Genomic DNA, 14,139 nt, shown 5'->3' on the forward strand with positions numbered 1-14,139 from the left:
GCCACACATTTGAATAATACGAGCAGTGCTAATCTGGGCTTTAGATGGGACTTGGAAGTTTTCAAAGTGCTTTCACTGAAAGGGTTCATGTGATTTACTCCCAGATGGGAAATGTTTTGAGGTCACCTTGGTTTGATCATCTGGTCTACTTCTCCTGGCCATATCACTGACCTTGAGTCTAGCCTAACCTCAAACTAGCCTTGAGTTCATGGACATTTTAAACCCAGCCTTCCCTATTCCTTGGCCTAGTAGAATAGATTATAGAAGGCTCTCCTTCACAGCATGGGTCAGTCAAAGAGAACAGAGGTCCTGCAACCCAGTCTTTGCTCATCACCAACTTGCTGTGACCAGGGGCTGGTCCCTGTTCCTCTCTGAGCCTTGGTTTACCTATCTATAAAATGGGCAAGTTGAACTGTACCGTCTCCATACTCCAGCACTGATCGCTGCTGAGGTCCCTGTGGCAGGCACCCAAAGCAGCTCTGGGTGCCTCTGAGGTCCCTGCACAAAGCCGGCCTCTGGGACAGGCCCGAGGGAGCTGGCCCAGGAGGCAGGCCTGGCTCCAAGCCAGGCTGTGTCTGCAAACACTGACCTTGGCTGCCGCAGGGATTTTCCATGACACCAGCACCCTCCCTCTCAGCTTCCCCCACTCCACGTGGGCCCAGGGAAGGTGGGGGCTGGGGGCCTTGAGACTGTCCTACACCAGAGGCCCCCCAATCAGTAAGGGGGCACCTGCGGATGGGAGAGAGCTAAGGAGAGAGAGAATGAAATCCGGGAGGAAGGAAGGGGCAGGGACAGACAAGCTGGTTCCGAGTGTGGGGGAAGAGCCACGAGAGGAGATGGGAAGAGAGGCCTTGGGAAGGGGCAGGGCTGAGCGAGGGGACGGGTGCTGGGCTTCAGAGCTGTCCTTCCTGGGAGCTCTGGCCTGGAGGGCGACAAACTCCAGACCCAGTTCTGTACGCTGGTCCCCACCCCCACCCCAACTCACGAGGCTCTGTGGTTTCCCAGGCCCAGCTCTGGGTTTGGCCAGGCCATGGGGGAGGGGGGGGTCCTTCTAAGGCCTTAAAGTTGAAGGGGACAGGGTACCAAAGCAAGAGCAGGAACTATGAGTCACCAAAGGACCTCCTGCTGATGGCCACCTCCCCTCCCCCTCTGGGTGTCTGCCGGGAGGTTTACTCTGCCATTTCAGACTGCAAAGTCCTCCAAAACCTTGGCCTTTGGGGTTGAACAATATTTCCTTAGCAACTGCCCCCTACAGGCCCTGAGTGGAACTCTGAGGGGACTTGCAGCACTGGAGACAGATTCCAGCAGGTTCCTGAACCAGATCTTCCAAGAGGGAGGGAGAGCACCTGCGCTCCCCGCTCCCAATGCCCCAGACCAGCAGCCCTGCCCTCTGCCTCCAAGAGGCCTGAGCTCCTGTGCCCGATGCCTTCCCTCACGCCCTTTAACACACCAATCAGGCTACCTAGGAGCCCCCAGTCCCACCTCCCGGCTCCACACTGATGCTATCTCCAGACTAAAGGCAACTCTGCTCCATGCCTCTGTCTGTCCCCGAGGAGGCAGAGCACTCAAAGGCCCTTCCCAGGTGACACTCAGCTCAGGCCTGGCTGCCCTCTGCCCCACTGCAGATGAGCCCAACCCTCCTCTCCTCCCTGGAGCCCCCGCTCCTTGCTGGCTGCCCCACAGGGCCCAGGCAGCACCCCAAAGCCAGGCCCTTCCCCCATTTCCAGCATCAGTCCAGAATTCAAAGCCTTTGGGTGTCTTGGGCCATAGGTCACCTCATCCATCTTCCCTCAGGACAAACATTAGCCCAGCCAGGGCCATATTTACATTAGATAACTAGGTCTGCAGGGAGACAGGATATGGCCAGGCACCGCCAAGCACTGTGTTTCTAATCCACCCCGAGATGGAGATCAGAGTCAGATCTCAAAGTCAGAAACGAGAAGAAGGACCCTACAGGCTCTGGATGTGAAGGAAGAGTGTTTCCCAAACTGTGCTCCAAAGAATGCTTGTTCAGCAATATGCACTGTGAGGAAAATTCTCCATGATCAAATAAGTAGGAAACTTAGCAGCTTCCCCCGGGCTTCAACTGGCCTTGCACATTAACACATGGCTGGCGCTGACACAGCCTACACTTAAATCAAATGACAAATCCTCTTTAATCCGGCATTTCCCCAATTTAATTTAACCAAGCAACCCTTTTCTCAACCAACAGTTATTAACATCCCATGGAACTGATATTTCAGAGAATTATCCTTGGGAAAGACTGATCGTGGGTTGTTGATGTTATTAATAATTAATATCTATGGATCTCAATGCCCTAAGCGTTTTAAGTCTGCTTAAATCCCCCCAGGAACTCTATGAGATACATATATTATTATGGCCATTTTATAAGTGGGGAAACTGAGGCACAGAGACTTAAGAAACTTGGCCAAGGTTAAAAAGCTATTTAGCTTCAAAGCCTGGGCTCTTATCTACCTTACCAAACTATGAAGATCCCCTCCTTATTTTCAGTATTTCAAACCTATAACAATTAATTAAGTCAGTCAGTCTCATGGAATCATTATTATTATCCCATGCCAACCAGACGTTCTATAAGCAGATGTGTTCTTAATTAATTTTGATGGAGAAATAAATTATGGCTTTAATAATCATGTATTCAGTGCCTGCTCTACGTAGTATCAACACCATACTGATTAACACATGGTACTTCATTAACGAAACTTTTTTCAAAATCTTGGCTCTACAAATGGGTAAGGGAACAGAGAAGATAATACAAGGCATTGATAGCATGAGAGAGGGTGGGAGCCTCCTCTCTGCCCATGACACTGAAATGAGGGGAACTGAGGCCCAGAGAGGGGAAGGCACTGGCCAAGACACGAAGTTAGTCAGGGGCAGGTGAGACCCACAGTCCTTGCCTCCCAGCCCCAGGCGCTTTCCTCCACCCAAGGCTGCAGGTGGCAGCCTGGGCTTGTGACCAGCTAGGCCAGAGGCAGGAGGTCAGGCAGGCAGGCCAGCAGGCATCTGAGGCCAGTGGGGAGCAGGCAGCCCAGCCCTGGCCAGCCAAGGCCGTTGCCAAGGGCTCAGAGTGGCTAGTTGTGCTCTGACTAGGAAACAGGCCACAGAGCGAGAAGGATCAGCGGGGGAGGGGGGTGGTAGATGCACCCCTTCAGGCTCTGCATGACCCCAGAAGATGGCGACAGCCAGTGTCTGAGCTCCTTGCTGATGCCAGGAGGAAAAGAAAAGAACATCCACCTGGAGTTCCCGTCCTATCTCTTAGTGTCTCGCTACCCTCAAATATTTATACTAATAATGAGTTCTCATACCCAGATATATAATTAATTTTTATGTCCAGTCACCTGGCTTCCTCAAGGCAATTTCTATTTCTCCAGCCAGGTTCCAGAGCCATCTCTTAGCTAAGCTGCTCCCAAGTTGGAGTTGCTGGCCCTAGTTGAATGAACTGACTCTGGTTACCCATGAGCCAGAGATCAGGGAAAAAAAATATTGGTTTTGGAATCAAGTATCCTGGGTTATAGTCCTGGCTCTATCATTTACCAGCTGGGTGAGCTTGGGCAAGTAGCTTTCTCTCTCTGGTCTTTGATTTCCTCATCTGTATAATATAAGGACTGAACCAAATATCACTCAGAGCCTGTCTGGCTCTGAGAACCTTTAAATCTATGGTGGGTTCAAGGAAGGGAGACAGAGTGAGGGAATGGGAGACAGCCAGGTGAGCACTCAGAGAGGCAGCAGCAAGTGTCTCGTGGTCAATCCTGACTGCCCAGCCCAGGAGGTACTGTGAGAGAGGGTGCCCCAGAGGGACAGCAGAGCCCCTCAGCCAGGGCTGGGCAAGGAGGAGCTGGGTAACACCTCTTACCCCCTCCCTTGCAAGGCCAAGCCTGACGTGGGCAGGACCAGGCCGGCAGCCGACCTTCTGGCAACAGATGGGGCTTGCCAAACTCCCAGCTACTTCCCAGAAGTCCGGGGCCTCCTGGGAGTGGCTCCACCCCGGCTGGCTGTCCTCCAAGCTGGGCACCCACGTCAGCAGGTCCTCCCAGATCCCCTGCCCTTTCACCCAGTGACATGGGACAGGCAAAGGGGCGGGGCATGCTCACCTGGGACCCCATACTTGGAGAGGCCTCCGTCTCCCTGGCCATCTCTCTCCCCTTCCCCCTTCTGTTGCGTCCTGTTCAAGTCAGCATCCGAGGCTGAGGCTCCAAGGGTGACGCTCCTCGGTCACCCTTCCGGTCACCCTTCCTACAGTGCCACACTGACTCCAGTGCCCGGGGGTGCACACTGAGTCAGGACAGCTGGGTGGGCTTGGCCAGCTCACAAGGCCTCTCCAGGCCTCCTGACCCCAACTGTGAAGTGGAGCCGGTCTCCACAGTGGCCTCGTAGGAACCTCTGAGGACTAAGTTAACAATGTCCCCGAGGAGTCAGAGCTTCTGATTGATAAGCCCTGGCCTGCAGTGGGAAGTGATACCCTTGGGGACATCTGACCCCAAGGGACAGGCCCACCCAGGCCAGGGCCCCCCTGGACAGGGCCGTGGCTCTGTCCTGGTAAGAGCCTTGGTCAGGCCTGCATGAGTCACTCGCTTTGAGAGTTACTAAGTTCAACAGGAGGAGGGCAGGGGGTGGGGATTGTCGCTGCGAATGCTGGGACCCATGGGAATGGGTGCTGGGCAGTAGCGGTGAAGACAAGCAGGAGGACAGGCACTGTGAGCAAAGGTGGCAGTGAGGGGCCCGGGCAGGTGGCCACTGGGTTTCCTAAAAGGTATTGGGCCCAGAGAAGTCACAGTCTATGAACAATCGCCCAGCGAGGAGGCGGGGATGGTGTTGGAGGTAGATGGGGGTCCCCTACCCTGACCCCGCAAAGAGCCCTGCTCCCTGGACTAGCTCTCAGGCACTCTACCCCAGGGTCCCATCACGCTGGTTCCAGTGCACACTCTACAATCCCAAAGCACTTTCATACCCAGTTCTGAAGAACTTTCACGCCTAGTATCTTCTTTACTCCCAAGTACAGCTCAAGCAGGCAGCCAGGGCGGGGATTAATAGCTTTAGTTCAACCCCTGCCCAGTATTACAAGGCAAAGAAGCCCAGAGAAGGAAAGGGATTTGCCCAAGGCCACACAGCTAGGGCCAGGCCCACATTCCCCACTCCCTGTGGAGTCTTGTCACCAGTGCTGCACCAGCCCTCTAGCCTGTGCAGTGCTGGCCTTGGGGACTTGAAGGACAGGATAAGCAGTAGCTCTGGCTCGGGACCTGCACAGCTGTCGAGGTGAGTTGTGGTCTGGCTGCTGAGGCCGAGCTGGCGGGCACAATCTGTTCTCACCCTGCTGGGCCAGGGATGGGCCAGGACCGCTGCTCAGCAGCTCCGTTGTCCAGGCCTCTGACAAAGGGGACACAGCCACTGGCTTGATGCCACAGTGGGGGTGGGGGAGCCCATTCTAAGGGCAGCCCCACACCTCACACACCCTGAGCAGCTGTTCCCAGACCTCATTGAGCTTTAAGATTCAAATGGCCCTAGGCTGGCAGAGATGCCAGCTTAATGGGAACACAGCTGCCCCCAGACCTGGTGCTGTCTTGGAAATGTGAGAGTCACTTGGCACTTCATCCATTCTTCATCAGTGAGCCATTATTGAGCACTTGATATGGACCAGGCGCTAGGCTAAGTGCACCGCATACATTACTTCACTTATTCCTCCCCAAAGTAGGTGACTCATTAGCCCCATTCTACAGATATGGAAACTAAGGCTAGAGAGGTTTCTCTCTCTCTCTCTCTCTCTCATACACACACACACACACACACACACACTCCACAGTCAGGGCAGATCAGATACAAAAGCGTGCATTCCCCTGCAATTTAGACATCAAGTGTATTTTGGGTCCCCATGGGGGCAATGTGGCTGACAATGTGGAGGTGGGAGTTAGAGAGGAACATGACAGGCCTTCCAGTGACAACCCCCACAAGGTAGTGTTTAGACATAAGTCATCCAGGGTCCTAGAGTTCAAAGCTGAACATTACCAATTCCACTTACCAATTCCTCACTTTCAGCTGTGAGGAATCCAGGAGGACTGCATGGAACAAGAAGAGTTTGGTTAAGATTTCTTAAGGCTTCGAAAAAAGGCAAAATTGGAAATGCTGCCAGCATTATTGTATTAGCATAATTCTATTAATAAAAGAAATCAATACCTCCATAGCTTGGTGAAAGACAGAGGTTCAGACCAGTGGACCTCATTTTACAAATAAAAAAAATAAAAAAAACATAATCAGAAAGGGGGAGTAATTTGCCCAAGGTAACAGCCACTAGTGACAGGGCCTGAACTTGTGCCCAGAGTGTCTAAGTTCCCATCCAGGGTCATTTTCTGTCCAGGTAACCAGGCAATGGTTGGCTCAAAGGGAGGCTTTGCCTCTGCTTGGCTCCTGACTCTGTGAGAACTGGGGGTGGGGGTGGGGTTTACAGAGACTGCCTGGTTAGTGACAGTAACACACCTGGAAGGACACTCAGCTCCTGCTTGGCCAAGGGTAATGTCAATCCCCATGAGGGCATATCCTACTTTGGGGCCAAGACCAGGGAAGACTCCAGGCCCCAATACCAGATTGGGAGCTGCAAAGACCTGGAGCACCTACTCCTTTGTCTGGGAAGGCCAAGGCAATTGGTCTCCTTTCTCTTTCTCCACCACTGCAGGGCCAGCAGCTGCAGGGGCCTACCACTCCCATAGCTTTGGCTGGCAGCAGGGAAATCATCCAAGGCTGGTCCCTGCCTCATTTTCCCTCGCTCCACAGTGAATCCCAGGATGTCAGAACCCATTCAGTCCAAACACCTCCCCTCATAGTCAAGGTCCAAAGAGCTCAGGGAGCATGTCGGGGGTGGGGGCACTAAAGTAGAACCCAGTTTTCAAGTGACTCTGGTACTCACTCCCTCAGCTGCCTCTGGACACAATTTCTAGGAGTTCTGAGAGCCAGCTCCTTCTCCAGCTACATAAAACCACCGGGGTTTTGAAGCCTTGCAGATTCGAGGTCAGACCCAGGTCGCTCTGCTTCCAAACAGGGTGATCTTGGAAGACATTACGGGGCCCTTCCAGTTCTTCCTTCTTACCTGCCTTCTGGAATTGTCACAAGATTACTTGCACAGGCTTAGGGACTAGGGACGCAGATGTGCCCACGGGGATTGAAAGGCCCAGGATCTGCAGGTCGGGGAGGGAAGGCGAGGAGGAGACTCTCCGGAAAGGCAGCCCCACAGCCTGTGATTTCTCTCCTCTTCCCGCTCTCCTCAGGCTATGGCCACGCCGCGCCCAGCACGGATGGCGGCAAGGTGTTCTGCATGTTCTACGCGCTGCTGGGCATCCCGCTCACACTCGTCATGTTCCAGAGCCTGGGGGAGCGCATCAACACCTTCGTGAGGTACCTGCTGCACCGTGCCAAGAAGGGGCTGGGCATGCGGCGCGCCGATGTGTCCATGGCCAACATGGTGCTCATCGGCTTCTTCTCGTGCATCAGCACGCTGTGCATCGGCGCCGCCGCCTTCTCCTACTACGAGCACTGGACCTTCTTCCAGGCCTACTACTACTGCTTCATCACGCTCACCACCATCGGCTTCGGCGACTACGTGGCTCTGCAGAAGGACCAGGCGCTGCAAACGCAGCCGCAGTACGTGGCCTTCAGCTTCGTCTACATCCTCACGGGCCTCACGGTCATCGGCGCCTTCCTCAATCTCGTGGTGCTGCGCTTCATGACCATGAACGCCGAGGACGAGAAGCGCGACGCCGAGCACCGCGCGCTGCTCACGCACAATGGGCAGACGGGCAGCGGACTGGGCGGCCTCAGCTGCCTGAGCGGTGGCACCGGCGGCGGCGGCGACAGCGCGCACACCACGGACACCGCCTCGTCCACGGCGGCCCCCGGGGGCAGCGGCTTCCGCAACGTGTACGCCGAGGTGCTGCACTTCCAGTCCATGTGCTCGTGCCTCTGGTACAAGAGCCGCGAGAAGCTGCAGTACTCCATCCCCATGATCATCCCGCGGGACCTGTCCACGTCCGACACGTGCGTGGAGCACAGCCACTCCTCGCCCGGAGTGGGCGGCCGCTACAGCGACACCCACTCGCACCGCTGCCTCTGCAGCGGGACGCAGCGCTCCGCCATCAGCTCGGTGTCCACGGGCCTTCACAGCCTGTCCACCTTCCGCAGCCTCATGAAGCGCAGGAGCTCCGTATGAACCCCACCTCGGGGCCTGGACCACCTGCCAGTGGGGGCCAGGGCTCCTGACCCGAAGAGCAACGGGGGAGGGGGGTCGGCCAGGAGCACCCCCACCAGCCGCCTTGGGTCCTTGGGATGCCCCCAGTCCCCCACCACCACTGTCCTCCACCTCCCCAACTCCAACTGTGCCTGCTCGCACCAGCCGGCAGGAGACCGGGCTCTGAGGACTCCTGGAGCCCCCATCCGAGCCCAGCATATTCCAAGAAATGTGAAACTTGGGGGGTCTTAGAGGGAAGGCAGAAGCTAGGAGGGAGCCTCCCAACCCTTTTGGAAATCTAAGAAGCTCCCCAGTCCTCAGAGGCCCTGCTGGTACCCAGACCCCCACCTCCCCAGGGGACTTAGTGTTCCACGTTGGTTTGCATCTCTCTATTTATACCTCTGTCCTGCCGGGTCTCCCACCGTCCCTTGGCTTCAAAAGCCAGGGTGTCTTTGTCCAGGTCACCCCCACTCAGTCCCACCCCTCACTCCCTCATCCCCAGCTGTGTCTCCCTGCCTCTCACTACCTTCTGTGTTGTTTTGCATGGCTTCACCTTATGGAGAAAGTGGAAACCTCAGCAGCCCCTAAAGCTAGCCCCCAGAGGGCAGGACAGAAAGAAAGAATAGGCAGGTGGCAGGAGGGGGAGAGGGGAGCAGGGGAGGAAAGACTCTAGGGCTTTGGGCTGCAGGGCAGTAGCACGGGTGGGTAGACCTAATGGCCTCTAGTGCACTCTCTGGGGGTAGGGGAGGACTCCAGCCTTCCACACACTGCCCTTGAAATCCAGAACAGAACACCAACTGGCCACCCCTGGCTGCTACTGCTACTCATTACCAACTCTTAAATTTGTGGAGTGGGTTTTTAGCTTCCCCAAACCCCATCTCGTCTATTCATTCGTTTGAGTCTCACAAAACTCCAAATAGTTCACCAGGGCTGGAATTCTTGTCTCTATTTCATAGATGAGGACACAGGTGAAGTGTCCTGCCCAAGGTGACACAGAGAGCAAAAGGCAAAGGGGAACGAGAACCCTCTTGCCTGTCATAGCCTGAGTGATGTTCCTTCCAGCTTAGAAGCAAGGTTTCTGCCCCACACATGCAGCATCCTGTGGGCGGCCGAGGCTTAAACCGGAACCACAAGCCCCGGACAGGGACCTTGGTGATGCGCAGCTTCTGCTACTCCTGTCCCAAGACAGGGACTCTGAAGGGGCCCTTGTCTCTGGGCTACCTGCTTACAAGCAGGAAAGTCCTTGGGACCAAGGTAAGCAGTACTAGGTCAGGAACTGCAGCTCTGGGCGGTTGGAAATTGGGCAGAGAGGCAAAGACAGCCTGTCTTTGCTGTCCTACTGGGACATCGTCCCTAGCCCCGCAGCAGCCATTGTGGGTACCTGTGTCCCAAGTAGCTACAGATAAGCTATGGCCAAAATCATGAATACTCCTCCAAGCAGGAGGCTTAGACCTCTGTGCCCTCTGCCTGCCCCACCTGCAACTCAGAGGCTCAGGTGGAGTGTGGTGGGTGGCGGCATGCCCTCTACTCTCCCCACAGCTAGAGCTGGTAGAGTAGCTGGGACTGCATCAAGGTGGAGGTGAGGGACCTCTCCTCCCACAGCTCGGCCTTTCCGTGCTGCTCCAGGGTCAGCTCCTCAACTCTGCTGAGCAAGGTCAGCCCTGGCATTCAGTGAAGCTGGAGAGAGGGGCCTGAAGGATGGTCAGCCTCAAGCTCCACCTCAGCAATGTCCTCTAGGCCCTGGGAACCCCAAGAGGGAAGAAGTCCGGCCTGTCTGTGATCCCATCTCAGTGTAGAAGACCTGGCCCTGGTGCCAAGTGAGGTGGGGGCCCAGGGCCTAGAAGAGTGCCCTCTGTTTTTATGTTGGGGGTGGGGGACAGTGCTAGCTGCCTCTGTCCTATGTGTGACCCTGCCCTCGAGGGGTCAAGTCCCGTCAGACCCGAGGGAACCACAACCAAAGTTGCAGAGAGATGGTGGAGAAAGAGGCAGAAGGCCCTGGGGCAGAGCACGGCAGCCTGCTGGTCTCCAACTGGGTCTTTCCTTTCCAGGGAACTGGAAGGCCAATGTCACTTCCCCGTCTCACCCCACACACACCGCAGGCAGTCTTTCTGCTTCCCCAATGCCTTATGCCTGGGCACACTGCCACAAAATATGCAATATGTGTGGGTGACATGTCCCCACACCCACACCCCACCCGGGCAGCCCCTGAATTCCCCAGGCTGTGGCTGCCAGGCCTCCCCTTGGCTCCCCTGCCTATCTGTCTTCACACTGAGAATGGCGCCTAATAAATGCTGTCCATGGAGACCAGGGTCAGGCTCCAGCTCTTCTGTTATCACAAACCCTTACGGCAGCCAGAGGGCAGCCTCCCCGTGGTCCCCAGTCCGGGTCTATAAACACACCTAATTGATCGCCTCAGGCTAATCAGACTGGTCTGCGGGCCTTGGGGAGAAGCCTAATGGGGAGCACTCCCTTCCCTCTTGGGACTTCTCAGAAGATCCAGATTTTCTTACTATCATCCTGGAACACACTATGAGAACAAGAGCTTAGACATCTCCCCATCCCTGTACATCAGTAAACTGAGGCTCATAGAAGGGCAGGTCATTCGTCCTAAGTCATACAACCATGAGTGGCAACCTAGGAGAACTGAGAATCCTCATTCCCATGTCCCTCTCCTCACATAGCCTGCAGAGTCCAGCCTGGCTGGACAGTTACACTGTCAGCTAGGAGTGACATGCCATTCTCTTTCAGTGGACTCCCTGCCTCAATGACCTGATTGACACAAAAAAATGTCTCTTTCAAAGAAGCCATATCACAAACATTTTTCTTCAGGGTACATCTTTTCTCTGGATCTAGAGGTTATACCTCAGATTTAGGTCTGGGCCCCAGAGCCCAGAGAGCAGACCCACCCTGACCAGCTGGTGCCAGCACCCAGAGTTAGCTAACCAGTGGCTTCCAAATTTCAAGGAGCACAATCCACAGTAACATCTAACACCACCGTCTACATACCTATCCAGCCCCCTATCTAGCTTTCATAAAATAATATTTGCCAGGTGTGGTGGCATATACGTGTAATCCCTGAAGCTCAGAAGACTGAGGCAGGAGGATTGCTGGTTCAAAGGCAGCCTCAGCAACAGCAAGGTGCTAAACAACTCAGTGAGACCCTGCCTCTAAATAAAATACAAAAAAAAAAAAAAAAAGGGCGGGGGGTGGGTGGGTGGTTCAGTGGTGGAGTGTCCCTGAGTTCAATCCCTGGTACCAAAAATACATGTAAATAAATATGTAAATCCTATTCTATTGCATGTTATAAAATGCTGGTCTTCACCCACTCAAGTGACTTCTCCATCTGCTAGTGGTTTTGCTATGTGCAAACTGAAGTATACTTGAGAAATAAGAGGATGAAATAGGGACACTTTGTCCAAATCCTCCCTCTTTCACACATAGGACAACTGACAGATAAGAGAAGGACCTATTTAAGGGGTTCAGGATTCAAGCAGAAAGAGGTGGCACCTGCACCCTCTGCAGAGGCAGGACACGAGGAGCTTCCCTGTGATGGTGCTCCTGCCTGCTCCCTGCTGCGATAGGCAGTCTTCTAGCACATGCTCTTAGGTGGCCTGTGGGATCAGGGTGGCCACAGCAGAACAGAGGCTTAATTCCCCATTGGCTCACTCACTCCCAAGGCCACCTCATGGAAATCCAGGGCTTACGACCTTTGGCACAAACAGCCTCTGCCTTTCCTAGAACAGTTAAAGGCACTGAGACCAGAAACTGGTTCATTCTGGAGGTCAGCGGTGACAGCACAAGGTTACTTTTAATTTCTTAAAAGTGCTTGCTGGGCAACAGGCTGACCCTTGCCCTCCTTTCTTCATCGCAAAATAATCACAAACAGACCTTGTGAGGATCCCCCAGGGGAACCGCACTCCAGTCCCTGCCCATGGTGATTAGAGCTCAGAATTGCCCATGGTTCTAGAGTGGGCTCTTTATCCATGGATGACATTGGTGTCACCCTCCTCACTCCACATGGCATCTGAGGCCTCCGGCACTAAAAGATAGACACACAGCAACACAAGAATACAAAACCAGCACTGCAGAGAGAGGATTAGGCAGAAATACACCAAGTCCCTATGGATTTGGTCACTGGGATGAGCCTCAATGGAGATAGGCACTTCCTGGGAGTCAAGAGAGAAAGGGACGTAGTGGTATCTCTATCCCAAATATGTCCTATGCATGCCTCCTAGGAAAGGGGTTCCTTGGCCAAATCGATTTGGGGAAACACTGCACTCATCATCCTCTCGTGGAGCTTCACGAGACTTCATAGCTTAATAAAGGCTATGAATATCCCGCAGCACAATGCTGCTTGCCTTTGCTTCGCCCAGCATTGCCAAACTCATTCCAGGCATCAGAGTCTCTGTATGCATGACATCTCTCCATGTCCTGGATTTCCTGAGCACACTTTATGGGAAATGCTCATCTCACTTATGAAAAGATCCTTCCCTCTTACCTTGCCCTAGGTCCTAGAAGGAGTTTAGCTTGTCAGTGCATCTGTGACAACCCCAAATATATATGTGATGCTCAATTATGTGCCAGATCAAACTGAGGCTCAGAGCAGCCCATTGGTCCAAGATCAGGCAGTGAGTTGGTGGCAAAGCTAGTGTCTAAACCCAGGCCCAGTGGCTGCATTGACCAAGCACATGTCCTCACCCTCCTCGATGGGTACTGTTTCATGATGGCCCAGGTCTTGAGCAGAGGTTTGGTAGAAGTTGCAGACCTTTATACGGTGGTCGCTTCTTATTCACAATCGTGGTGAGAGGGGACGCTGTGATCTAAACACACCATCCTGCCAAGATGGCAGATTCTGACAGAGCTGAGAAAAGCTGTTCCCCCTCAGGCCCTCTCACTCCCACTTTTAGGGTTATTCAATTCTTTCTACAGCCTCTGCCCAACCCCAACAGCCTCCTCACAACTCATCTCATGAAGTCAAGGCAGAGGCGGGGTGTCTCCCCAGGGCCAGGGAAGGATGCATTCAGAATGGACGTATGACCAGAGAAAAGAGCAACTACCCACAGATGACCACGCCCAACTCTGGCCTCATCATTGCCACTGAATAGCTTAAAACTGATGCTCCCTCTCCAACTCAAAGCTGGGTGCTGGTTAGGAGGCTTAGTGACCCTGTTTTCCAAGTAGGCCCTGAAAAGCCTGTTCTAGGGTAGACTCGGTGCCCTCCTCCGGCCCAGCCAGATGGGGCCTTGACAGCCAGATGACATCCCTCCAGATACCATCGCCCCTGACAGAAATTGCAAACACACACACACACACACACACACACACACACACACACACTTTAGATTGTTAGTCCAATTCCACTGTATCAGGGGAAGGGATTTGGGTTCACAGAGGGGAAGTCATGAAGCAAGATAATGGTGCAGCCAGGATTAGCATCCACATATCCTGACTTTCACTCACACACACACACACACACACACACACACACACACACACGAGGGCCCAGGCTTCTCTGACTCTGATATCAATGAAAGCTGCTAATCTCTGTGGTTGAGTCACTCTGACGCTGGAAATTTACCACATTCACATCTGGACAAACATTGGGAGACTCACACACCCCACCCCCAGTCTCCCAACTGCAGAGAGGGCCCTGTGGGCGGTGCCATCCTTAGGGTAGATGCTGTGGTATAACTGCATGGCACTCTCTGGTCAGTGACTGACCGAACCCACCTCAAGAATCTACATTAATGCCATGTTGCTTGTACGGAGCTCTTTCATGCCGTGTCCTCATTAAACCATGAGGACAGCACTGTGATTTAGGTGAGAACTAATGTCCTCATTGCACAGATGACAAAACTACAGTCAGGAAGCCCAAGGTCCTGCTAGAATGCACTCTGTATATGAGGTGTTGA

At 54.0% G+C, this 14,139-nt stretch overlaps 1 protein-coding gene across 1 annotated transcript in view; it reads left to right on the forward strand.

Moving 5' to 3' along the window:
* Kcnk3 (potassium two pore domain channel subfamily K member 3) overlaps positions 1 to 10,534 on the forward strand; it is a 36,077-nt gene extending 25,543 nt beyond the window's left edge. Inside the window, exon 2 of the mRNA XM_076833982.2 lies at positions 7,272 to 10,534. Within this exon, the coding sequence (XP_076690097.1) occupies positions 7,272 to 8,209 (938 nt within the window). The 3' untranslated portion in view covers positions 8,210 to 10,534. The remainder of the gene's footprint in view (positions 1 to 7,271) is intronic.
* Positions 10,535 to 14,139: the final 3,605 nt, after the last annotated feature.

This window comes from Callospermophilus lateralis, chromosome 14 (assembly GCF_048772815.1).
Source record: "Callospermophilus lateralis isolate mCalLat2 chromosome 14, mCalLat2.hap1, whole genome shotgun sequence".
Lineage (NCBI taxonomy): Eukaryota > Metazoa > Chordata > Mammalia > Rodentia > Sciuridae > Callospermophilus > Callospermophilus lateralis.